At 28.3% G+C, this 25,699-nt stretch overlaps 5 protein-coding genes across 12 annotated transcripts; 2 read left to right on the top strand and 3 right to left on the bottom strand.

Moving 5' to 3' along the window:
- Positions 1 to 895: 895 nt before the first annotated feature.
- On the top strand, positions 896 to 9,982 carry LOC107995822 (uncharacterized). Of its 2 annotated transcripts, XM_062082503.1 has the most exons (15): positions 897 to 1,453; positions 1,902 to 2,097; positions 2,797 to 3,655; positions 3,736 to 4,046; positions 4,274 to 4,704; positions 4,771 to 4,907; positions 7,090 to 7,626; positions 7,720 to 7,820; positions 7,930 to 8,032; positions 8,109 to 8,457; positions 8,521 to 8,634; positions 8,722 to 8,883; positions 9,005 to 9,199; positions 9,295 to 9,611; positions 9,691 to 9,982. In XM_062082503.1, exons 2-15 carry the CDS (start codon positions 1,948 to 1,950, stop codon positions 9,903 to 9,905), a joined length of 3,981 nt encoding a protein of 1,326 aa, XP_061938487.1. In that variant the 5' UTR covers positions 897 to 1,453; positions 1,902 to 1,947; the 3' UTR covers positions 9,906 to 9,982. The 2 variants fall into 2 exon arrangements, with proteins under 2 accessions (XP_016909025.1, XP_061938487.1); XM_017053536.3 differs by having other exon boundaries at positions 896 to 2,097.
- A 97-nt stretch (positions 9,983 to 10,079) lies between these two features.
- Positions 10,080 to 12,655, bottom strand: LOC107995826 (transmembrane emp24 domain-containing protein 5). The gene is made up of 4 exons (XM_017053546.3): positions 11,344 to 12,655; positions 10,940 to 11,136; positions 10,779 to 10,845; positions 10,080 to 10,701 (listed from the first exon to the last, which is right to left on the bottom strand). The coding sequence occupies exons 1-4, from the start codon at positions 11,530 to 11,532 to the stop codon at positions 10,471 to 10,473; spliced, it is 684 nt and encodes a 227-aa protein (XP_016909035.1). The 5' UTR covers positions 11,533 to 12,655; the 3' UTR covers positions 10,080 to 10,470.
- A 245-nt stretch (positions 12,656 to 12,900) lies between these two features.
- On the top strand, positions 12,901 to 20,291 carry LOC107995759 (uncharacterized). 2 transcript variants are annotated; one of them, XM_017053426.3, is made up of 7 exons: positions 12,901 to 13,042; positions 13,429 to 13,541; positions 15,304 to 15,546; positions 15,623 to 15,885; positions 15,963 to 16,128; positions 16,212 to 16,450; positions 16,548 to 20,291. In XM_017053426.3, exons 1-7 carry the CDS (start codon positions 12,967 to 12,969, stop codon positions 20,122 to 20,124), a joined length of 4,677 nt encoding a protein of 1,558 aa, XP_016908915.1. In that variant the 5' UTR covers positions 12,901 to 12,966; the 3' UTR covers positions 20,125 to 20,291. The 2 variants fall into 2 exon arrangements, with proteins under 2 accessions (XP_016908915.1, XP_016908934.1); XM_017053445.3 differs by lacking the exon at positions 12,901 to 13,042 and having other exon boundaries at positions 13,429 to 13,559.
- Positions 20,292 to 20,419: 128 nt separating this feature from the next.
- LOC107995783 (mitochondrial translation release factor in rescue) lies at positions 20,420 to 21,460 on the bottom strand. Its single transcript, XM_017053460.3, has one exon. The coding sequence runs from the start codon at positions 21,458 to 21,460 to the stop codon at positions 20,927 to 20,929; it is 534 nt and encodes a 177-aa protein (XP_016908949.1). The 3' UTR covers positions 20,420 to 20,926.
- Positions 21,461 to 22,236: 776 nt separating this feature from the next.
- LOC107996051 (uncharacterized) lies at positions 22,237 to 25,629 on the bottom strand. 6 transcript variants are annotated; one of them, XM_062082506.1, is made up of 11 exons: positions 25,492 to 25,629; positions 25,329 to 25,411; positions 24,940 to 25,249; positions 24,062 to 24,841; positions 23,765 to 24,002; positions 23,468 to 23,685; positions 23,196 to 23,405; positions 22,973 to 23,121; positions 22,775 to 22,898; positions 22,526 to 22,701; positions 22,237 to 22,461 (listed from the first exon to the last, which is right to left on the bottom strand). In XM_062082506.1, the coding sequence occupies exons 3-11, from the start codon at positions 24,952 to 24,954 to the stop codon at positions 22,356 to 22,358; spliced, it is 2,016 nt and encodes a 671-aa protein (XP_061938490.1). In that variant the 5' UTR covers positions 24,955 to 25,249; positions 25,329 to 25,411; positions 25,492 to 25,629; the 3' UTR covers positions 22,237 to 22,355. The 6 variants fall into 6 exon arrangements, 5 of the variants coding, with proteins under 5 accessions (XP_061938490.1, XP_016909412.1, XP_061938489.1 ...); XR_003696882.2 differs by lacking the exon at positions 25,492 to 25,629 and having other exon boundaries at positions 22,526 to 22,637; positions 24,940 to 25,233; positions 25,329 to 25,471; XM_017053923.3 differs by lacking the exon at positions 25,492 to 25,629 and having other exon boundaries at positions 24,940 to 25,188; positions 25,329 to 25,471.
- Between the last annotated feature and the right edge of the window lie 70 nt (positions 25,630 to 25,699).

A 25,699-nucleotide genomic window follows, 5' to 3' on the forward strand; every position in this document is an offset into this window, starting at 1 on the left:
AAATATTAATAATAAATAACAATGTCAAACACGAATATTATCGAATAAAAAAAATAAAATACAAAATCATTATATAAAATTATATTCTATAATAACTTTTTCTTTTTTTAAATGATAAATTTTTAATTAATTTTTTTTAAATTATAAATATATTTGTAATTTATAAATTTTCAATTTTTTTAATAAATTAAAAATATATTAAATAAATAAAATTGCGATTATTTGAGCGAGAAACATTTTTAGAAATTAATGGCAATGGATCTATTGGGCATATGGACAAATTATACATTTCTTTAAAAATCAATTTTATATAAACTTTTATCTTTAATAAATAAAGATGTTTTTTCTCCAATTCTTCTTCGTTTCCTTCCATTTTTTAAATTATAATATTTATATTTTAAATATTTTTTTTAAATTATGATAACGAATTTATAAATTAATGATGTCTTTTCTATAAGCTACTACAAAAAAACAGTGTCATGGTGGTCATCCAATAATGAGACATGAAGCCCATAAAAACCACCAAGAAAGAATGGGGCCAACTTGCCACATCATCTTCCAACACTCAGCTATATAAGAATGTAGGAATTCTTGATTACCTGCTGCATCGTTTTACCTTTCCCTGATTTTACTTTATACAAGAATTTCTACATCCCAGGGCTGTATTTGAAAATAAAATTAAAATTAAAATTAAATTAAATATTAAAAAGTGAAATGATTTTTAACGAATCGTTTGTATTTTTTATCGTAGAATAAAATTTTCAATGAATCTCGAAGCGAAAGTAGTAGTATATGCGGAAACAGCATATATGAAAGTATGAAAGCAGAAAGGGTGAATAATTCGAAGAATACGGGAATGGTTGACGAGTAGCGACGAAACCAGTCGAAAACGACCGATCTCGTGTACGCGGGATTGTAGTTGCGCGGAGGCAGAGCAAGTAGTTTAAAAATTCACTGAGTATGCATGATTTGTCACTCGATGGACGATCGGTTCAATCGAAATGGTGTTATACGAAGAAGTACACGATTAGTTAATACCTGTGTTCAAACATATCTGTCATTACGTTTGCGATTCATCTGACGAATTCTTGACGAAATAATATTGATAAACACATTCATGAATGTAATTGTGGCCTTGTTAACATCAAGTTGCTTGTATTGACTGTCGAATATATTTTATGATTGTTCATTAAGCGATATGGAAAGAAAATCGAAGCGCAATAATTACACGGAAAGTCGGAAAGTTTATAGTGAAATACATAAAATGTTTCGAAAAGCGAGTTAAATACGCGCCGTGAACAAGGAAACTCAAGAAGAATAAAAATATTTTGATTATCGCGATTGCGTTCATCATTCGTTTGGTAAACCGCAATATTTCGCGAGGAGGAGAACAAATTGCGGAAGCTAGTTCACAATGTGTTCTTTCGAAATCACACGAAGCAATTGCAAACAGGTTTAGTTGTTATTAATTCTGTCAATCTTTTCTCAATCGAGATCTAAAGATACAACAACGTTACATTCGCATTCGTTCATGATTCGTTCTTGACACGTATAAAGAATATTAACGTTAAATCATAGTGATGCTAAATATAATTAAATTTGGTAAAAAATTTCCGTTGTTCACGCATATTTGATAACAGGAAGTGTTTCTTTCATTTTTTTAAATAATCGAAACAATGAAGATTTTTCGCAGAAAATTCTGTTTCGGATGTAAAAAAATGTGAAAGATCATCCATGCTTAAATACGCGATTTGTGATAATCATTTTATATAAAACTATTTTAAAATATTAAAATGACAATTTTTTCGTAATCGATGAAAATCAGTGAAAATTAATTGACACGTTAATTAACACTATAAAAGATTAAAGAAAAATATGAGTATTGTACCCATTGCCAACAGGAGTTTCCTTCATGGAAACGGAAAATCATCTTCAATTTCGGAAAAAATGATTTACGCGACTCTCGATAGTCTGGCTCTAAAAAGAGCGACGTTACCACTGCAATTATTACCCGTCGGCGATGAAAATGTTACGATTGAGGGATTGAACGAGTTAAAAGAAAAAGAAAAAATTACTATCAAGCAATCTAGCCTCAAGGTATGTATCAATTATTTTTTTGATAAATAACGAACAATTTTCGCATCTCGACAATATCTTTCAGTTGGACAAAATTATAATTTCACAATTGATCAGTCGATTACATTCGTTAATTATGATGAGTTTTTGATAAACGCGAGTTAGTTGAAATTTCGTTGTGAAAATGAGAAGAGAGAGTCTAGCCAGAAAAAATCCAACGTTAATACAAAGGAGTGGTTTCGTTACCATCTTCGAACGAAATTCATAAGAATTCGAACGTCATTCGTGATCTCTGGCAGATTCAAAACTTTCACAAAATACTTTTTTCCATTCGCATATATATATATATATATATCTACGATTCGAACGCTTGTCAATTTCTTTGTTGGAAACTGAATATGTAACACGTGTAGAAAACATGACTTGTACTGACGAGCGATGGGACAGTTACGCTTTTGAAACAGTTATACCCTATGATTTCTATCGCATTCCTTGAAACCGTATCCGCAAGACCGTTACAAATGTCCTAACTATACCGTGCAAGAATACGTGTGTAATAACTAATGATCGCGTAAAATGTTTCGTTCAAAGGTCGGCACAAGGTTGTGTCTTTCGTCACAGCGGAACGTTAAATATTTGTTGATTATTATCATCGTTTAAATCAGACCTGGAAGAAAATTTTCTCGACGAGAAAAAAAATATCATATCATCTGTTTGCAGAGAGACGATACCAGTAACAGTGAAATCGATACTACTCTGATAAGAGAAACGGCAAGAGAAATTGATATCAACCTTTTCGAGAGCAACATTTCTAAGGAAAGTTATTCACCAAACATTGAACGTAATTCCAATCATTCCTTGAATTCTAGAAACGAAAAGAACGAATCGGACGATTATGAAAAAATAGAATCGGTATTTTTTACGGATACATGTCAGAATGAAAATGACGAAACTCTTGAGAACAAAAGAGATACCGTATATACAAAAAATTTATCCGTTAAATCGAAATCTACCAACGACTTAGCGATCAAGAATTGTTCATCGAACGGTGCAAGATCATCCATTGGAAAATCATTAATGGAATCGTTTTTTGATGGAAAATTAGAAAAAAGATCGCTTAGCAATGAATTTTCAAATTATGATAGAAAGAAGAAATATTTTGCGAAAAATGTGTTGCATCTCGTGCCGGAATATATCGTAAAGAGGCCAAAAAAAAGACAGAAAGGAAAAAGTAAACTGGATAGAGGATCGTTTACTTCTTTGAGAAATTTATCCATAGACTCGAAGATTGGGATAAATTCGAATTGTAAATATAGATCGCGAAGCCTTTCTCGAGAGGAATTGAAATATTTAAAAATATCTCCGCCGACAAATTTTGTTCATGTCGCGTCCGCCACAAATCCAAATTTGGTTTCGAACGAAAACACGATCAGGTATAGTTTAGAACAAGTCGTAATTACACACGAACAAAAGTGTGCCACGTTGCCTCTCCTCGTTGCAACTACCTACGAGAATTCAGTGTCTGAAAATGAAATGGAACACGCGTCGATTGTTGCTAAAACAAAAGGGGAATCTGCTCGTATGTTTTTCCTTTTCGACTTATTTTTTGCAATCGTTTTTCCTTTCGTCCCCTCTAATGAAAAGCTTTTCAAATTTTAGAAAAATACGACGCGTTTGATGTTGCAAATCTTAAACGCCAATTGTTGGCCGAGTTGCGAGCACGCGGAGTAAAAACATTGGAATCGAGCCAACAGGTGAAAACAAATGAATATCGTGAAAATGTACGCGAGGAGAAAACAATGTGCGACTCGTCTACTGCCTTACCCGCTAATTCTAGTTTTCTATGGAGCGACCGAACTAAGAATCTCCTTTTCGAGAATATGCGATCAACTCTGAATGAAAATGTCGACAAAATCGAAAATGCCTGTCAGGTATACGATGATGTAGGACCATTGAATCTTATCAATCAGGTGATTAATCTAACGCGTAAATACATATATACATTATACGTAACATTCGAATTGATATTTATTCGATCGTTCACAGATCAAAAATATCGTTGAACGTCTACCTAGATATTCATGATCTATGGAAAATTTTTTTGCACAATTTATAATATTAGCTAAATATTTTAGCAACAGTGTGTTAACCATTTATCGATATTATTTTCCTGACTTATTACTACGATTTTAACTAGGAGGATGATTATGACGACGTGGGAATATCACAAATAGACGAAAATCGTATCGATGAACTTTCAACTACTTTCCAAGATTCCGACGATATCTACGATGATGTTGTGAGTCCGAGCAATAAGGGAAATGCGTTCGCGGATAACGAGAGTGAAAGTCGTGATGATGAAACGAAAGAAAAAAACGAGCAATTTATTATCAACGAATATTCTAGCGTAAACGAAGATGCCGATGCGTTGGAAAACGATCGAGATGTATACGATGACGTTGGTTTACCGAGCGAGGAGCGAGTCAATAGTCTTTACACCGGTTCTACAATGGATTCCATCTTAAGAGCGAGTTGGCAAAATGTTTACGGTAAAGAATCAGAATGGGAAGATTTGGAAGATTCAACAACGATTGGTTTACCTTATCTCACGAACAAATATTATTTCTCGTAAGTGTAATGGAATACGATTCAATTAAAATATACATTTCTTTTTTCTTATAATTAACGAAAAAGTACAGAGACACAAGTTCCGAATAAGAAGAAATCAGGTCAAAAGTGGTCCCGAATGATGAGAAAACAACGATCCAAGATATCGATGAGAAGTTCAAAATCATCATCGAAGCCCGTTTCATGTGAATCTACATTCCATGGTAAGTAATTGAATTTTTATTATCTTATATATATGAGCAATATCGAAAATAAATTTTTGTATATCAATTTTCAAATGCTTTTCATTATGGGTGAAATTTATTTTTAATAAGTTTCGATACAATACGGTATAAGAAAGACACGGCCGTATATAGAAATATATATTCGTTTTTTTCTGATTTTATCTTTTATAAAATCGTAAAACAAAACAAAATGAACTGTTGCATAAATTTCGGCATGCTAAATGTACGTGTTCATTTTTGTAAAATTATTAAAGAACAAAAAGCGAGAAATATTTTTTTTCTTGCAAGTTTTCATTGTTCACGTTACATATGGATATAATATAAATATAACTTTGATAAAAAATTAAATATCTGTAATTAAAGTTAAACGATTCAACAGTCACGATAAATAATTTTTAAGATTGCAATTCGTACATATTTGTTATCCATCTTGAGTTTTTTGCGTCTATGCGTGATCGGATTTGGTTCGAAATAAAATTAAAAAAAATAAAAGTAAAGAAAAAAAGAAACGAGAAATGTGAGATTTCGTTAAATAAAGAAATCGTTTGCACTTCTTGGAACGTTATAAGAACAACTTGTGCAGTTCATTATACAGTGATATCGTCGGAACAATCACATAGTGAACTGTCCCGAGTAAAAGTTACCCATCGTGTCGCACACGTTTCACGATTAACGAAGAAGCTATAATCTACAACTCGATACGTAATCGATCATTCTATTTCCAAACTTCCTTTCGCCAGCGAAATCTTTGTTACTTGGAAAATTTCGCCATATTTTCGTTGAATATTTATTTTCCCTAAAAAAATGAGAAGAGAAATTGAGAAGGAAAAGAACGCGTTACACCTACGGTAATACCGATCATTTTCACGGGCATGTTACTACCAAGGACGATTCCTCATTATTTCCAAAGGATTACCAACAACGTATAGAGATAATGTAGGCGATGATACGAGATGCGTGAAAATATTTTATCGTCGAGTTCAGCCTGGAAACCGGACTCGAGTACAGATTGCCGGGAGGTGAAAGCGCGTATTGCGCTCTCTCAGTGTCAGTCACGGCCGAGACATTCGTTGCGTCGCGTCGCATCGCATTATATCGTATCGTAGCGAGGAATAAAATTTACTCAATCCACTTTCTTAATTGCCTTCGATACGAATTTCATATTCCGTTGAATGATGTGTTTATGCGAGACTCGTTCGTAACGAGTCGACATGTCGTGGAAATGAAACAAACCTTGAAAACTTTTCGACGACCGAATACACAAGGTAAATTACATAAGATGATTTTCTATGATAGTTTACTTCATATTACATTATATTAAAAATTTTAAAAAAATTGAAATCTATCCAAGTAGATAAAAATGACAAAATTTACATATTTTCTCGCCATTCGTTGATACGAAGGAAAAACCGTTGTGTCATGTTCGTTTGTACATATATTTCGATTGTTTCAAAATATTCGATTTAAATAATCCAACTTATATTCATACATATTCATCATTCATAACTTCTTATTCGGATATTTTAATTCTTTGCTTTTACCGTTCATTTTCAAAACTTGGACAAATGTTGAAATACACATGACATTCACGACGTAAAACGATATATATATACACACACGCGCGCGCACGCGCAGAGATATATAATACTGTGAAACGATGAACGATGATTTTTTTAGTGGCTATAAGTCTTGGTAAGGGATCGGCATTGCTCGTTGGTTGTGCGCATAATATTGAAGAATGGAAGAAAGAAGACCAGAATCGAACGACGTCACAAAATTCGCAAAAAACACAAGGTCTTGTTCAAATGAGAATCATCGACTTAAACGAGGACATGGATACTCAGGAAGCATCATGCTATGTTCACGAAGGTCCTTGCAAATTTTAGGAAATTGTGCCGATTTTTTTTATCCCATTAGATAATATCAATGATGAGCCTCTATCAATAATTATCTATTTTCTTTTAACAGAAAAGAAATATATATATATATATTTCTATATGTAAATCAATTAATCTCTAAGAGAGATTAAATAAATTCTATGATTTACCTTGAAATTATATTAAAACAACAAACTATTCTCTCATTAATTAGCGAGATAGAGATTAGAACGTGATTCCTATCAATTTTATTTTTTATCGATTTAGCTCTTAACCTTTTACAGATGATACTTCTGATGACAGCACGTACGAGAGTCTCCATTCATTCCAGCCAGATGAATTCTGCACAGATTCGGAAACTGAGACGATCGATGAGACGAGAGAACGATGGAACGAAAATGTCGAAACAGGGCAAAATCCGAATAATCCGAATCGATTGGTGATCGCGTCATATTTGGAAGCACCTACGAGGCCAAATCCTCCTCCACCACGCGAAATTAGCTTGACTCGAACTCTTGGCAGAAGAATAAAAATGCTTCGAAGAACATGGAGCATCACTAAAGGAAGTTTAGGTCGCATGCGCAGAAGGACTTCGGTCGACGATGATCATTCCTGCGAGGAAAATAAAGAATTCACCAACGATCATTCCAGTTTAAATGGTGGAAAATACTTCAATTTCACGAGGCATTTCAAAAAAACCGTTAACGGACCTTTCTCAACTTTTTATTTGAACGATTATACCAGTGCGAATACCGACAATGATTCCGCAATAACGAGAACTTTGAACAAAGAACCAATATACAGCAATACCAAGGAAATAGGTAAGAGGATGTTTAAAATTTCGAATCTAAAGAAATATTTTTAATTTTCATTTTTTTGCTTTTTGCTAATATAATGTTTAATTATTCTTTTAGATCATTATAGTATACTTGCCGATCAGGAACCTCTCTATCAATTTTACGCAGCAGCTGCAGCTAGAATAGAGTCCGATTTCAACTCGGACGGTTACGAAGAGGTAATATATATATATATATATATATATATTGTTACAGAATCAAAATTTTTCACATAATATTCTGATACTTTATATATCATAGTTTATCAATTATTGAATGATTAATCAGGTCGAGGGTATAATACCATCCAGATCTACCACGGATTTGGCAAAACCGGGACATAGAACATTGTGGTGTCAAACACCTCAAGTTCTAAATAGTGATCTTTTAAGTAAGCGATATGTTGAATTATTGTAAATAATCATATTTTTTATCTAAAATCATTACAACGTTTTACTTTTTATCAGAACGACTAACTATCAAGGAAAAAAAGATTCAAGAAGCAAAGTTCGAAATTCTCACTTCAGAAGCATCATATTTGAATTCTCTTCGTGTTTTAAAAACCGAGTTTCTTGACGACTCCTCGATCGATGAAATTTTAACTTCGATTGAAAAAGACAAAATATTCGGTGATATTCCTAGCGTATTGCACGCATCAGAGCAATTTTTAGCTGAACTGGAAACTATATGGAGACAGGATCCTATGTTGCATGATTTACCGAATGTATTGCTTAAATATGCCGATAGATGTTTAGATATTTATGTGACATATTGTTCTAATCAAGTTAGTATTGATACAATTCTCAGAGATTTAAGGTAAGTAGAAAAATGCTTTTCTTTCAAACTCGAAATTTATAATTGTGATTTCATTCGTTCTAGAACGCGAAAAGGTTTAAAATTTTTGGAAACAATTTCACAAATAGAAGCTCGTTCAACTTGTCAAAATTTGTCTTTACATTCATTTTTAATGTTACCGATGCAACGAATAACGAGGTAAAATACATTCTGCTTAAACGATCAAATTTTATATGTGAAATAACGAATGAATAAATATATATATATATATATTTTTATATTTAGACTTCCTTTATTGGCCGATGCAATTCTTTCTAAATTACCAGTCGAACATAATGACAGACCTCATTGGGAACAAGTCTTATCGAGTTTAAGTTATGTTGTTGCTGAATGCAATGAGGGCGCTCGTGCCGCGGCAAAAGAGATTGAAATGGAAAATTTAGCAAAGTAATGTTTATAATTTATAATTGGTATAATCTCAAAAATATTTTATCGTAATTTTTTTCATTTATATGTATTATATATTATATTAAACACATATATTAAATGAACAATTTTGTTCCAATAGAAGATTGGAATATTCCGCGAAAATTAAACCGATTGTATTAAAAGGAAAACATTTGATTAAAAGTGGACCTGTTGTACAATTATCGATGAAAGCTGATACCGAATATAAACTCACATTTGGAAAGAAATTTAATAAAACATCTCTTTATTTATTATTGCTCACAGACTTTCTTCTAGTCGCAAAATATAAATCCAAGTATGACCATTTTATATAATTGTATTTTTTTTATCCACGTGTAAAATATTATTTATGTTAACATGTATTTTTTTCTTTCTTTTTTTGTATCATAGTAATCATGATGAAGCATATAGCATTATAGATACTTGTAAAAGAAGTTTAGTCGCTTTAGAACCAATTTCTGAAGATTCACCATTTGCTGGTCGCAATGCGATGCATTTGACTCTTTTAGAAAATTATTCCGGACATCAAATCGAATACATTTTAACATGCGAAAGCGACACAGAAAGACAAAGATGGTTAGAAGCAGTTTTTCCTTCAAAACGAGGATTAACGGGAGAAACACTTTATGAGGTGTGGGATTGTCCTCAAGTAGTAGCTTTATATTGCTATTCTTCAAATCAACCAGACGAATTATCATTACATCCAGGTATATAATATTTTTTATGAAAAGGTTGTGTGTATGCGTATGTGTGTGTATTTTAATTAACACAAAAAATTGTTTTTAGGAGATGTTATAAACGTATTTAAAAAAATGTCAGATGGATGGTATCATGGTGAAAAATTATTAAATGGTGAACAGGGCTGGTTTCCTGGAAACTATACGAAAGAAGTTGCTTCGGAACATGTTCGCGCAAAAAATCTTAGACAAAGACATCGATTTCTTACGTTAAATGGAAATATATTACAACAAAGAACAAAACAACAATCAATCATTCATTAAATGAAGAATGATTCAACTATCAATAACTAATTTATATGATTTTTAATAAACCAACATATCGTGATATTCTACATTAATATAATTGTTTTCATTTCATTTCTCATCGAAATAATATAATATTGTAGCATATACAATTGCAAGTGTAAGGATTAGACAATTAGAACTATAAACACATTAATAACAAAACTATTTCTTTTTTATTATTTTAATATAAATACTATAAATGTTTCTTAATATATAATCTCATTGATTCATAAATATAATTTATACTTTTTCACTAAAAACTTGAGAATATAAAACAAACGTACATAATTATAATATAAGATGGAATATGTAAATATGATATAATACAGTCTTGAAAGGCAGACTTTTCAGTTTTTTCTGACAAGAAAAAAGAATATTGCTACCTGACATTAAAAATACCGATATTAAATAAATCTCTTGGATAAAGAGATGTTATATTTTTAAATGAGAAATTAGATAAATTTTTTATTCACTATGATAAAAAAATCGTATCTTCATTGAGCATGTTCATTTTTATGTAATACATATACGTCAATTATATTTATATACCTGCTCTAGAATATCTAGATGGTTTCACTTCGAATAATTTTCTTACAAAATATACCTGTACTGTTGTTGTTACCAATATGACAATTATTTGTGCAATTGACCATGTTTGAACATAAGAATTGTTATCTAATAACAAATTTAAGTCTCTGGCTTCTTTACTTCTGCTCAAATGTTGAGTTTGGAGCATTTCATTAATATTTCTCTCCACATTTGTTATTGCAGACTACAAAATTAAAATTATGATATGATAAATTTGATTTTGATATTGATATTTTCTAATAAAAATAACAAAATATTTACCGTAAAGTTTTCCACAGAAAGATTTAATTCTTCCAATTCTCTTGTATATTTGTCCCATTCGTCGTATCTTTATTAAAAAAAAAAAATATTAATTAGACTTAAAAGTTATATTAAATAATTATTTTTATATTTTTTAAAGTATATATATATGTATTTATTACCTAATCACTGTGATATATAAATTAACTAATTTTGAAGCAAATCTGGAAAATTGATTATCTATACAAATACTGTAATAACCAGCATTTTTCACAGTATCTTGATAATCTGAATTAGGAAGCCATTGATAAGGATGAACTATTATTCCATCTGGATTTCTTACTGCAAAACCAGCTTTTCCATCTCCACCACGTACTACCTATATTTATAAATATTTAAAAAAAATTTTTTTTTAAAACATTTGAAAATTTTTATAAATAGAACTATATGGTTAAATGATCAAATTAATTGATTATATGTATTTTAAAAAAATACTTTTCAATATTTATATATTATATTGATTTTTTCAAATAAATAAAAAAAAGAATTTTCAAATAAAATAAATATATCAATAATGATTATATACCTGAAAATTTACATAAAAAGTAGCTCCAGCATTAACATATTGAAAGTAACAATCTTCTTTTCCGGCATCAATATGAACTTTGTAATCTAAGGCCACCGCGGGTAAAGTTTCATACCATGGGTGAGACACGCTGGTATTCGCGAGACTGAGGAATACTCCGAAAACCAGACTTCGTAAAAGATTGGACATTGTTCACGTTTAATCAAGCAGATCATCACAACAATCCGCCTAGCCAACAATCGCTTTCACGACGATGACTGACAAATGTCTTTCAATGTGTTTCTCGTATCGTCACTATAATCTTCAGTGTTTCTCAACTGTTTATATTCGATCTTTCATTATACATTCAAATCATTGAAATTCGTTGTAAATTTTATTATTGTTTCTTTTCAAAAATGAAAAAAAGAAACTTAAATGTACAAAAATGATATATAATAATCATTCGAAAATAATATCTTTAATTTGCTAATTTTAATTAATATTAATCGTATATTAGTATTATTATATTTAAGTTATTATAATGAAATTATACATGAAAATATTCATACAATATGTTATAGCACTTATATAAAATCTATTACATATTTAAAATAAAAATTTATTAATATATATATATAAAAACAAAATAATTATATAAATGAAATTATAATTATAATTTATAATTAATAAATATATTAATGAAACTATAATTAATAAGCTATAATAAAGCTATATTATTATAACTGTAAAAGCTATAATAAAGATATGATATAATTCGAATATTTAAAAAAAATTAAATATTTTTAAATTCAAAATTTAAAAAAATTGTATAACATTTAAAATAATAATTATATTCTATAATCATCAATTTCTAAGAATAACATTAAAAACATTAAATATTATGAAAAAAAAAATGTTCGTAACAGATTTATAAATAATTTAAATTTAAAGTAAAGTAAATTTTATCAAAATTTAAATATTATAAATAAATATTTAAACCAGATTGATTTAACATTTTATATATTAAAATGTATAATCTTCGTACATACTTATCTTTATTTCTAACTATAACTCATAATATATATATTATGACATAATTTGCTAAACAATGTAGCTATTTATATCTTATTTCATTTTCATGAAAATTTATAAACTTATAAAATCACAAAAAAAAAGATTTATTTTAATATAAAAATATTAAGTAATTTATTTATCTTTATAATCTTTATTGAATAGTTATTAAAATTATTTAACAATTACATATTTAATTAATGTGATAAAAATATAAAAATTAATTTACATTTTTATTATGTAGACAAAATCCAGGGATTTTTTTTTAAATGGCTATCCTTATAAATACGTTCGATATATTTTTCAAATAATTACGTAAAGTATATAACTTCAGTTTATACGATGTTCAGAACGGTTTGAAAGGCGGATTTTCTTATTCTAAAATGAAATTTGTGATATAATTCTTAGTTGTGAAATTATGGTTTTCTAAATAAATAAATATAATTGGTAAATACGCAAAGAAATATTTATGATAATACGTGGTGTGTATTTGAGAATGGAAAGTGTTATAAAAATATTAAAGTATAGTAAGAAGAAAATATTATCGTTCTCCGTGTGGTGCATAGCATAGGAATGGTATCGCCATCCAAAATTCAACATCAAGAGCAAAAACAACCATCAAGAGAAAATAAATCAATTAAACATTCACGTATGTCTAATATTTATGCATATATATGTTTGTATCGAAGTAATTAATGATCGAAATAATTTTATAAATTTATTAATTTATTAATATGATAGAATAGAAGAATTTGTTTAAAATTATTTCTATTGTTTGAATATATTTCAGTATAATTGCTTCAATATTTGATTAAATTTATGAATAATATCTATATATAACATTTGTCTATCATTAAAATATCTATTTTATATATGATGTAACATTAAAATTTTCATTTAATTTTTATTGATATAATATGTTATAATATTTTTATAAATCATCATGAACTCAATTTTTTAGAATTATACATTTTAATAACAATTTTAATATAATAAAATTAATAAAAATCTTGTGGAATTTCTATGATATTTCAGACATTCATGCACAGAAGGAATTGAAATCATTGGAAGGAAAATCATTTTATTTGGATATTAAGAATCATGCTACTACAGCTAAAATAGAAGCAAAGATTAAAGATTTAGGAGGAGTAAGTGTTTAATCATATGTATGTATATATGGTATTTGTAATATCTTCATATTTTATTTATATTATTTCATGTTATTGATTTACTTTATAGTATATATTATAATTTATTTGTATAATATATTCACACTTCTCTCATTTCACGTACGTTTCGTCTGTATTCTTGTATTCATTTGCTTTCTTATTTATAATTATGGAAATTTATCTTTTATCTCACTTTTTATTGTTTTTTATTGTATTTTTATAACCTATTAATCTTAACTTCATCAATGTAATTGAATGTTTTAAATAGTTTTAAATGTATAACTTGTTATTCAAAAAATATTTCTTGATAGAAATTATTGACTAATTTAAAACTTGAGTTAATTAATTTAATTGATTGATTAAAATTAATTAAATTGAAAAAGAATGTTAAATATAATGGAATAAAATTAAAAAAATATTCTGAAATATTTATATTATAAATTATCAAACACTTTGCTTTTTCTTGTATTTTAATATTTAAAATAATGATTCATCATAATGTATATAATATATTAAAAAGTAAAATATAATTTTCAAAAATTCAATGTAGTGCACAAACTCGTAAAATGTTTCTGTTGACAAACAACCGCTAAAAAACCGGGTCGTACCACGCCATCTTTAGGAGAATCTGAGAAATACGATGAAGTGGGGCAGATTCGTCGCTTTCAACTGTTGTGTTGTGGTTTGAAAGAAACAAAAAATATGGACGCGAAAATACAGCGAAAAACAATTTTCACGTATTCAGAGAAGCTACCGTATTCATTTTGTTACAATATTCGTCGACGGACAACGAGCAAGAACGCAAAGCGCCGCCTCCAGGCTCGCCTGCCAAGCTGTTAACGGCGAATGGCCATTTTGTGCGTGACAGTTCTCCCCCGCGAGTAACGATCTCGTCGCGCGTCCCAGCGCTCTTTTCCTTTGCCTCCTTTCTTTCATTTGATCGCTTGAGATATATCTCGACAAATTTCTTCCTTAAAATCTTTTATCGTAAATTACGTTTTATATACTTTCTAATACTTGATATATTTACGAATTTGTAAACCGATAAACAGTGTGATTCGAAGAAGTTGTTTTGTGTGAAGGTTTCATGCGTTTCAAGATCGCTTGACAGTAATCAAATATAAACTTGTTCATTATTTTGATTCATGTGAATTTGTTTGAAGAAATCATTTTAAATTCATTTTTCCATAAAAACGGGTTGAATTATTCTTTTCGTTTGATCCCACGTGCTTCATTATTGTCCTGAGCGATTTGTAACATATTATTAGAACTGTGTGTAACAATGCGGCAACCATTGTTAACTATGTGAAGATTTCCAACTACATACGCATGGCTTGCATTTCTGCGAATTCGGTTGATAGTGAGCTTAGTTGTGCTTAAGAAGAACTCGAAATTGTTTGACGTCAGCATACCGCGATGTAAACGTGTATTTGTGTATCCGTCAACGGGTCACTTATCACCGGGCGTCCACAAATTATATACCGTTTTGATGCTGCCTCCAATTTTTTTCCCGTGAGTTAAATCACTAAAAAATGGGCAAGCTTTTATTCATTCTATTTCTTCCTTCTTACTCCTTATTCTTATACCTTTTTTATTTTTATGTTTATATTTAATCTTAATAAATTGATAAAATGTATCTTGAATTTTTTAAAATATATTTTGAATCTTTTTTTTCTAAAAAATTTGTAAAACTATATATAATTTTAGTAATCTTTGATAAATCTTATTTATAATTTTGTAGGTAATAGAATTATTTTTAATACGGAGTGTAGACCTGGTGATTAGTGACAGAGTAGATAAGACTGGCTATATAAATTTTGAAAAACATAAATGGGGTTGTGCCAGTGGAGGCAGTGGGGGACCTCCCTCACTGAGGAGTTTAGGAACTCCAACCCCCATACCAACTCCTCCAACGCCATTTTTTAGTCCTGAATGTCCTTTATCTAATACGACCAATATACGGGGTCAAACTACCCAAAGATCTGTAAGTATTCTATTAAAATAAAATTTAATTTCTATTTATGTACTTAAATTTTTTTTTTTCGTATATTATTTTATAGAAATCGCGAGTGGAGGCAATGTTGGAGCGTGCTCTGATACAGCCACAACAGTGTTCCGTGGATCCACTCTACAACGCTCAAAATTGGGGAATTCCTATTTGGGCAATTGATAAACTTCAGGCTTGGCTTGACAAAATCTACACATCTATTAAAGATACAAATCATTTAAAACAATTAAGACACTCAAATCAACAAAGTTCAGTTAAAGATATAAAGGTCAGACATCTCAAGGGTTCTTATTTAAAATTTGAATCCTTTCAGAGGTAAGTTATTTAATATATAAGATCTGTAGAAATATAAATCTCATTATTTTAAATCATAACATCATATCACAACATAGGAATAGTAGACCTGTATTTGTTGAACTGCCTGTGTGGCCAACATTGAATTTTCACGGCGATCCAGGATCTTGTCCTTTCAATACAAAGAGACGAGAAAAACTGGAAAAATTAGAAAAAGAAATCAAAGAAAACAGGGAAGATATTCAAACTATTAACCAAGAGGAGGTAACATTAAATATATATTTAATTTATATTTAATATTTAATTGATAAATTCTAAATGCAAATTATTACTTTGAATATGAATAGGGAAAAGAAATGACTCGGCGACCACGAACAACTGCCCGTACTCGAAGAACAGAACAATTAGCTTCCGGTTATTGTGAAATTTGCCGTATTAGATATCGAGATCTAACCAAACATGTACAAAGCGATCAACATCTTAATTTTGTCCGAAATGATGATAACTTTTTATCTTTGGATAAATTGATTAATGCAGGAGCCAATGTAGAAGCTTTCCTAAAACTAAACAGAGGGAAAAATGTAGAGTATGTAAAAAATTTAAAAAATTAGACTATTTATTTATAATAAGTATTAAAAATTTGCTTAATAAATATTTATAAAAGTTTACTTATTTCTTTGTAGAAAAGACTGCAATTTATTTTCCAATGGAGATCGTAATCTTCATGATACAGTACTGCCAGAAGGAAAAATTAATAGAAATGCGAAAAGCTTAGGGGATTTTGATGTTGGAGATATAAAGATGGTACAACGTAATGGTACACGTAGGAATCTCAGTTTAAAATTAAATTCTTCTCATAATTTACGTACTCGTACAAAACATGAAAGTGGCCATTTGTTAAGGTCAAAAGGTAGTCCTTGGCATGAAGCTGAAAAAACAGAAAAATTTTATGATGAATTTGAAGGTTTCACTATTAAAAAACGTGCAAAAGGAACAATTTGGATTGAAGAAGATGATCCAGAAGATAAGTATATAGAAGAACATGAATTAAAAGAGTCTAAACAAAATGAATATAAAATTAAAACATTTTCGGCAGAATTAGAAGAAAAATGTTGCGATAAAAAAAATTATGATATGTGTAACAAACTTAAAGATTCTAATAATCAAAACTCACAAAGGACAATAACTTGTAATAATGAAAAAAACAGTATTGAAAATAATATAGAATGCATTAAACAAGAACAAGCTCCTACAAAAAATAGAAATCACGATCAAATTAATGGAAACATAAAAAATCGTTGTAACGAAAATCTTTTAAATATAAATGATAATACTTGTAATGAATCTTGTAAAGTATCGTCTAAAACCGAGACTCTAAAAGAATTGAATTGTAAATTACAGGTAGAGAATATTTCTTCAAATATAAAAAAAATTTCAGAAGAACATAATAATATTAATGTAAACAGCATTTATAATGGTCATACTATAAAAGATGAACAAAAAGTTCATAAAACATTGAATAGCATAGAAAAAAATGAAATTTTAAAAGAAGAAAAATCGAAATGTTTTAAATCAAATAGAAGAGGCAGTAGAAGCGTCAGAGGGCGACATAGATTATCCGTTGAAGAACGTTTAATCGAAGATAATCGTGCATATTATAAAGTGGAAGTGTTAGGAAGTAAATTAAGATCAAGTGTATTATCAAACAATAACTCTCAATATACAGTTCCAAGAGATGGGGATGGTGAAGAAAAGAAAGAAGTGCCATCTAGTGAAAAGCCAGTAGTTGTACGATTTAAACGTGTAAGAAAATCAGAGTTATCATTACTAAGTGATGAAGCGGAATCTTTTATGTTTCGAGAACTTAAACGAGATGATTCAAGTGAAATAAGCGATGATGATGAACAGAGTAGTATATTACCAAGAGATACCGAAAGTGAGTGTAATGATACCAGTAATTCCATATGTCGTAGTTCATTTGTAAATTCATCTATAAAATCGGAAATTGTCGAAGATGATTCTCAGGATTCTGTAAATTTGGGTCGAGCTAGAAAAAGAAGACGCACACAAGCAGAAGCATTAATCAAAGACAACGTTGATTATTATAAATTCGAAATTCCTGGAAGCAGATTAAGGTATCAGGCACCTTTAACTGGAATTAAAGATTTATCGATAAGCGAAAATCAGGAAAAAGTAGAGGGGATAATTCCCGAGAAAAATGCACAAGCAGAAAAAATATATCCGTCCAAACCTTCACCTGAAGTTGAAAAAATGCAATTTTCTTTTGAAGCTGTACCAAAATCTGAACCATGGTATCAAACATACCAACGACAAGATAAAGGAGCCGAATTTTGGCATTATTTTACTGAAGGAGATTCGGAAAAGCCATTTCTTTTACCGTATGAAATTGAAAATTTTCATGAAATTTTGATGAAAAATCAAAACAGAGCTGAGAATAAAAGAAAAATTCGTGGAAGGAGTATGGGATGTATTGGACGATCTCCTAGGAAAAGTCCTCGTTGTCATGCTTCTACATTAGCTATTATGTCAACTATTATTAGAAAAAGAGAACAACAACAATCTTCGAATTTACATACAATAGATGAATACCAATCTATCAGATCACAAACAAATACTCCAGGACTGGATCAAAAAACTGAATTAAAATCGGATGTAGATGAAGAATTAAAGGAAATGATAAAAAGTATTGATGAGATGCTTGATAATGCAAACGATAGTTTAGAATTGGTTGAATCATTTGAACCAGATATAATGCAAATGGAATTGAATCTTTATGAATCAAATATTCCAAGAGGACCACCTCCAAATCTACTTGAATTATTGGATAGTTGTCACGAAATCGTAAATTATTTAGAAAATTCATCATGTGCAAGCTCAGAGTGTGGTGAGGGTAGTGTTGAATCACCTTTAAAGCGAAGAAAAAAGAGGAAAAATAGAACGGGCTGGCCTGGAATCAAAATGAAGAAAAAACTCCAAAATAAACCTTTAACAGATATAAACTGTGACAGAGAAAATTTAACAGAGAAAAATATTGAACAAAGTGGGAAAGATTGCAATGTACAAATCACAAATATATCTAATAGATTAGCAGAAGAAGGTAATATCAAAATAGGTACATCTATTACGGGTATTGTACAAGATGAACAATCATTAAGTTTCGATCAAAGAAAAGATGACAGTCGTTTATTTGAAATGTATACTTCTAATATTTCATCTAATATACGTCACAACGAAAACGAAAAAAAAGATGTAAGTATAGCGGTTTCCGATAATTCCATATTACATACAACAAATGCTGAATCCTGCACAGGTTCGCTTACATCTGATGTATGCAACGAGACTGACAGGAATTTCGTATTAAATAAAGATTATGGATTCAGAAAAAGTTTATCTGAGATCGAAGAAATATCGGAAAACGATCCCGGAAATGATGAAAATCATGAAAATATGTTTCGAAAAGATATTCATTCCATATCGGAACGTCGATTTATTTCAAATGCAACTATCAAGAAACGACAACGTGACAATACATCCTCTGAAACTTGCGACTCGCGTGCAGAACTTGAAAATCATGAGATTTTATGTAGAAAAGATGCCGAAACTAGAATTGTTCCCAGGAAACATCATAACTCAAATGGATTGCCAAGAAAACGACAACAGAAGGTTCATTCTGAAAACTCTGATTCTGAAATTGAACAGCATCACCATCATCATCACCATCATCATCATCATCACCATCATCACCACCACCACCATAATAATGTATATAAAAGAAACACAGTAAATTCGCGAAAACGGATTTATGCAAAAAAGCGTGCGAGAAAAAATAATATATCTTCGAATACAGTATTTGAAGATGAAAATTGTAAAAAGGATTCCTATTTAAGTATTACATGTAAAAAGCAACAAAATATGAGAGGTATAAAACGACGAGCTAATACTATGTCATCGGAAACGCAAGTATCTGAAGTCGATTGTGCATTATCAGGACATATTAGTCCCACAATTATAGCAACTTCTGAACTTGAACAAAGACGTTCAAGTATTGAATTTCAACCAGTTGTTAGGATGATGAAGATCGATGATCAAGTTGAAATGGATCACAGTATTCTCTCGGTAACAATTGCAAGCAACAGACGGTTACGAAGTTCCAGTTCACCGAGATCGAATACTCAGCCGCCGAAAAAGCGTTTAAAAAACAATCGCGGTCAGTTCGGAAGATGGTTAAAAAGTAGCTGAAATCCTCGATAAGATTTTTTGATAGTTTAAATTTCAAAATCGAGATTCACTTTTTTTTACAATATCTCGTTGTTGAAATTTAATCTATACATTTTATCAATATGTAAATTATGTATAAAGTATTTGTGTATGTAGAATAGTATTTAACACTACTGGCGCACCATTAATAGGGTTTTATTAATATTTTCCTTAATATCCTTTTTCCGATAAGAGTTCTATTAAGAACCTTGTACAATGTTGTTTAGGTGCAGACTTCGCATTTTTGAATCAGAAAATTGACGTACGTATGTATATCTATGTTTAAACAAAGTACTTTCTTTTATTTTACTTATCTTGATATACGTACAAAAATATACACATGTGAAAAAAATTATTTTTATTCGTAAAAGCAGGCTTTAGAATATGCAATGCTGTATACAAGCTTTATTGTAGTGTAACAATAATTTTCTGTTATAAAACACATCATTGAATGTAATATATATATTCAATATATATACATATATATTGAATTCCCTTGCGAGGGTCCACCTAAATATTTTATTTCAAACAAAAAAAAAAAATAATGCAAGCCTTTTGCGATTTCAAAAAAGAGATGACTATTAAAGATATGAATTTTCCATTAAAAATTATAACGGATGGATTCTACATGCTCCTAACCTTTCTTGTTTTATATTTAATTATGAAATAATATATAAATTTAATGTTATAGTATATAACATTTAACTTAACTTTTATTAGACAACATATTATAAATATTTAAACTAAAAATTTTTTTAAATAATTTATTATGTTATATTTATGATTATTTTAAATTTTCGCGTTCTACGAATGCATTTTTTAAATCTTGAAGTTTTTTTTTCTTTTGTTTTTTCTTAATAGAATCTCTTTTCATTAATTGTTCCTTTTGATTTTGAAGAGAATTTTGACCATTAACTAAATTATCTAACCTTGTTAACAGTATTTTCCTAGCAATTTTTCTATTTTGATTTAAACTTCTAGTTTCATGACATTTTACAACTAATCCCGTAGGTTTGTGTTTTAAAACTATTGCATTAGATGTCTTGTTAGTTGCTTGGCCACCAGGTCCAGATCCTTTCACAAATTGCTCTTGTAAATCATTTTCTTCAAGCTTAGGTATTCTTGAATAATCCAAAAAATGTTTGTATGATTTATATCGAATTTGTTTCCCATCATTTAACAAATTATATGAATTAATATTACTGATTTTACAATATAAAGATCCAGACATTTTTTTAAAAAGTACTGATAATATATACGTATTATTACGTTCCTTGGAAAATATTCTATTAAACAATTTCAGTATTGCAATAAACATTGTATAATTATATTTGTTTAATTTCACTATAAAAAATTCTATATTATTTATACTATTCGTTGATTTTGTAAGAGTTTTTTTCCTTTCTGAAAAAATTATATAAAAGAATAAAATTATTTTTAGGTTAAGTATAAATTTTATTTTTATTTTTTTTTTAAATATTTACGATTAAAAAATTGAATTATATTTTATGAATATTTACCTGCAATTGAAATTCAATCTCTGTTTGATCAATTAAATGTTTATTTTGTTTAAAATTTTTACGAATTCTAAATCGAAAATATTCTTTATCTGTATATTTCAAATTTTCACCATAGCGCAATAAATCTTTATATAATTTTAAAACCGTATTTCTCATTTTATAATTTTATTAAAAATTAAAATTTCTTATACTCTATTTATTATATAACTAATTTTTTTTTATTTAAATTAATGGTAACTAAAACTAATTTCCAGTCAATCTTCTTTTTAACCTCTTATTGTCAATTTTGCATACCATTATTGATTACTAATACATTTGTTAATTTTGTTAATTTTAAATTCATTTTTAAAAAAATTTAATTTATTTTTATTTGTTTTAATACATAAATATATTTAATCAGAATTATTAAATTTTAAATTGCGAAAAAAAGAAATACATTTGATTTTAATTTTTTTGAATTATTTTTAATTCTATTATTAATATCATTTAAATTTCTGTAATTTTTTCCTTTTTCTATTATATCATTTTTATTTTTTATAAATAGAATCAAGGTAAAAAAATAAATAAATTAAACTTTGGTATGAAAAGTAATTTATTTAAAAAGTGATACTTTAAATAAAAAATATTTGAAAAGTTCTTTGTTTTGTATAAGTATGATTTTTTGTAATAATTCCATATACACAAACTTTGTTATTACAATTCTTGAAATTCCATTTCAAACAGTTTCTTAATTATATTATTCATTTGTAACTCTTCTGTTATTTCAATTATTAATTCCTCTATCAATTTATCAGATATCCTATTAAAAATAATATTATTTACAGATTTTATGATTGAAATAAAGTGTAATTTAATTTTCTCACCATGCCACAATATCCCATGGTTTATTCTGTGTGTTGCTGGAATACATTGGTTTTGATTGACAAAATTTTTTATATTCACATCTATATGTTAAAAATTGTAGCTCAATTTCTTCTGAAATAGCAAGCTGTATTGTATTTTTGATATTTGAATCCATAATTTTTCCATTGTCAATAATCTAATTATTTATTATAAAAATATATGTAATTTCACTTTTTTCAATTAAATATAACATATTTTACATCACTTACTTTTAATGCAATTTCATAATCTACTTGACATGAAGCATCACATTGAGTCATTTTAGGAACTTTTTCCATAGAAGATATACAAATGAATTGTACATTTTCATCACGTTTTTTAATTTCAGATAAGCTGTTGCAATGCATAAAATATTCAGTTTTATTTTATTTAATCAATATTTATTTTTATTATTGTGTTTTATTTACCCATTCAAATTACAATATGATTGTTCATAATTGTTTTTTGTTAAAGTTGTTTTAGTATCATAATCTTTAGGAGACTGATATTTTTGTAAAAATTCTCTTAATGTTTCCACGGATGTTTCCGAAACAGGTTGCATCTCAGATTCGTTTTGCTGTCATATAATTTATAATAATATTAATTTTTAATAATATATAAATTAAAAATATTAAATTGAAATAAGTTTACCATTCTTGATACAAAAGTTATTAAATCGTTTATTACAGGAACTAAAGTAGCCAAATGTTCTTTAGGAATTGTGGTTACTTTTTTAATTAGATCATTTTCATCAGTAACATTTTCTACTTTAATATTTCCTCCTTTTTTTCGTATTGCAACAGATTGTGGTTCACTATTTGTAGTAGATTTACATTTAGTTTGAATTTCTATATTGCTGTCCTATTTTATAAAATTAATTACTTATTAAGTTTTCTCTAGAAACAATTATAGATATATCTTACATTTTCAGAATCTATCGTTATTCCTTCCATCATAGTTTGAATGTCATCTTCCTTTAAGTTGTTTATATTTTTCATAGAATCAATATGAATAACATCCCTAGAAGAAGTTGTATGAGTTATAGGACTAGGATATAACATTTCTGGTAATGAGCAATCTTGAGTATATAAGTTTTTACTATCCTTAGTATTATTTCCATTTTCTTTTTGATAAGTATAATCTGTAAAATATATAAATTTATAATATGTTTAAAATAATGAAGATCAAATAATAAGAAACCTTAAGTAGTTTTCGTATACTTTTTCTTCTTATGTAATTTCTTCTTTTTTGGTTAGACTTAGATATTTTAACGTCCATATTGTACATACTTAATCGACTAGATAAATTTTTTCGATTCAAACGTCCTTTAGGTAAAGATATTGATGCAGTAGTTATAAAAGATTGAGCATTTTTATAATTTGCATATCCATATTTACTTTCTAAATTTAACTTCAATTTTGCTAATATAGCATCGCATTTATCTTGAAGATTTTTTCCCTGCAAAAAAAAATTTATTAATCAATTTTAATGATTTATAAATATAAATAATGAATTACCAGCGGTATAATGGTAGTATCTCCAGAACAAAAATAATAAGAAGAGATTTCAATTTTATCACAAATATTTATCAAATTGTAAACAATTTGTAATACATCTTGCAATTTTGTAGAATGACCATCAAGAATAGAATTAGGAATGTGTTTACAATAAGCAGTTAAAGCTTGCATTAATAATTGGTGTGCAGCAACTAATTTTTGTTTAATCATATCTTGATGAAATGCAATATTTTTATGATATTGTTTTAATCCTGATCTTGAAGACACAGCTTTGATATGTCTTTGAATGCTTGTAACAAATCTATTTAAATTGTATAAATAATTTCTTGAAAATCTTATAGCAAATTCTAATGTTTGTTGTTGTCTTCTTTTTAAATCATTTTCACCATCTGGTAAAGGAATTCTGCATAATCTAAATAAAATTTCATCTAACAATTCAGCAATTTTCTTTTGCATTGATAAAAGTTTTTGTATAGTAAGTGGATCTGGTTGTACATAAACAATATCATCTTTGTTATTACTTGAATCTGTTTCAGAATTATTTTCAAAATGATTTGTTGCACGAAGAAGTTGGTTTGTATAACATTTTTTTTCTGTGATAGTAGAATCTGACAAAGATTTTTTAGCTTTAGATCTAAAAACTGTTTTCTGTCCTTCAAATTCCTTAGATATGCAAATATTATTGCCTTGTGAAGTTGGAATTAAAACATTAGTTTTACATGTATCTTTATTCTTTGTTAATATTTTTTCTTTTGAAGAATTATTTCTTATATTGTTTACCTAATATAAATAAATTAATATCAATTTTATTTACCATAATAAATTAAAAAACATTTATTTTATAGTAACTGTTACAATAAAAATTTAAAAACACTTACTTTTGAATAAATCATTTCATTTTTAACATTAGATTTAGGGTTTTGAATTCCTTTGCTTCGTTCAGGAAGAGCATCTTCTTCTAGTCTTTTCAGTTCTCTATCTACATTTTGTATATTTTCTTGCAACAGATCTTTTATATTTTCTATAGAATAGTCAACATCTTTTTTGTCAAACCTCAAATTATTTAACTCCTGTTCTTTGACAAATGAAGCCCAGATACGTTCCTCATCCTCCTTACGTCTGTGTCTCTGTACATTTTTTACTATATGTTTAAAATGACTCTCAGGTATGTACTATAATAAAAAATATCTTCTTAATTAATAGTATTTATATAATATATAATAATTATTATACATTTATACATATATTTGTCAATTTATATAAATACCTTAAAGCTATAATCTTTAGTTACTTCTAAAGAAAGAAAATGTTCTCTCTCTTTATTGTTTATTTCATTGGTTGATCTATTTTCTACCATAAAAGACATTCTTTCTTAGAATTGGATTAGTCTGGATTGAAATTTTATATAAGCGATAATTAAATTTTATTACATTTACGTGACAACACAATAAAAAAAGTATATCAAAAAATGTGTGAACTCCAGAAAAATGAATGTATGTCTATTTGTTTTGGGTAATAATATAGAAGAAAGTTAAAAAATTGCCTTCTATTCCGTTTTTGAACAGGAGTTAAATTAGCATCTTAACCTCGATATTTTAACAACGTATCAAAAATACTTCAGAGTATTCTTTCAAATCG

This window comes from Apis cerana, linkage group LG11 (genome assembly GCF_029169275.1).
Source record: "Apis cerana isolate GH-2021 linkage group LG11, AcerK_1.0, whole genome shotgun sequence".
NCBI classification, from domain to species: Eukaryota; Metazoa; Arthropoda; class Insecta; order Hymenoptera; family Apidae; genus Apis; species Apis cerana.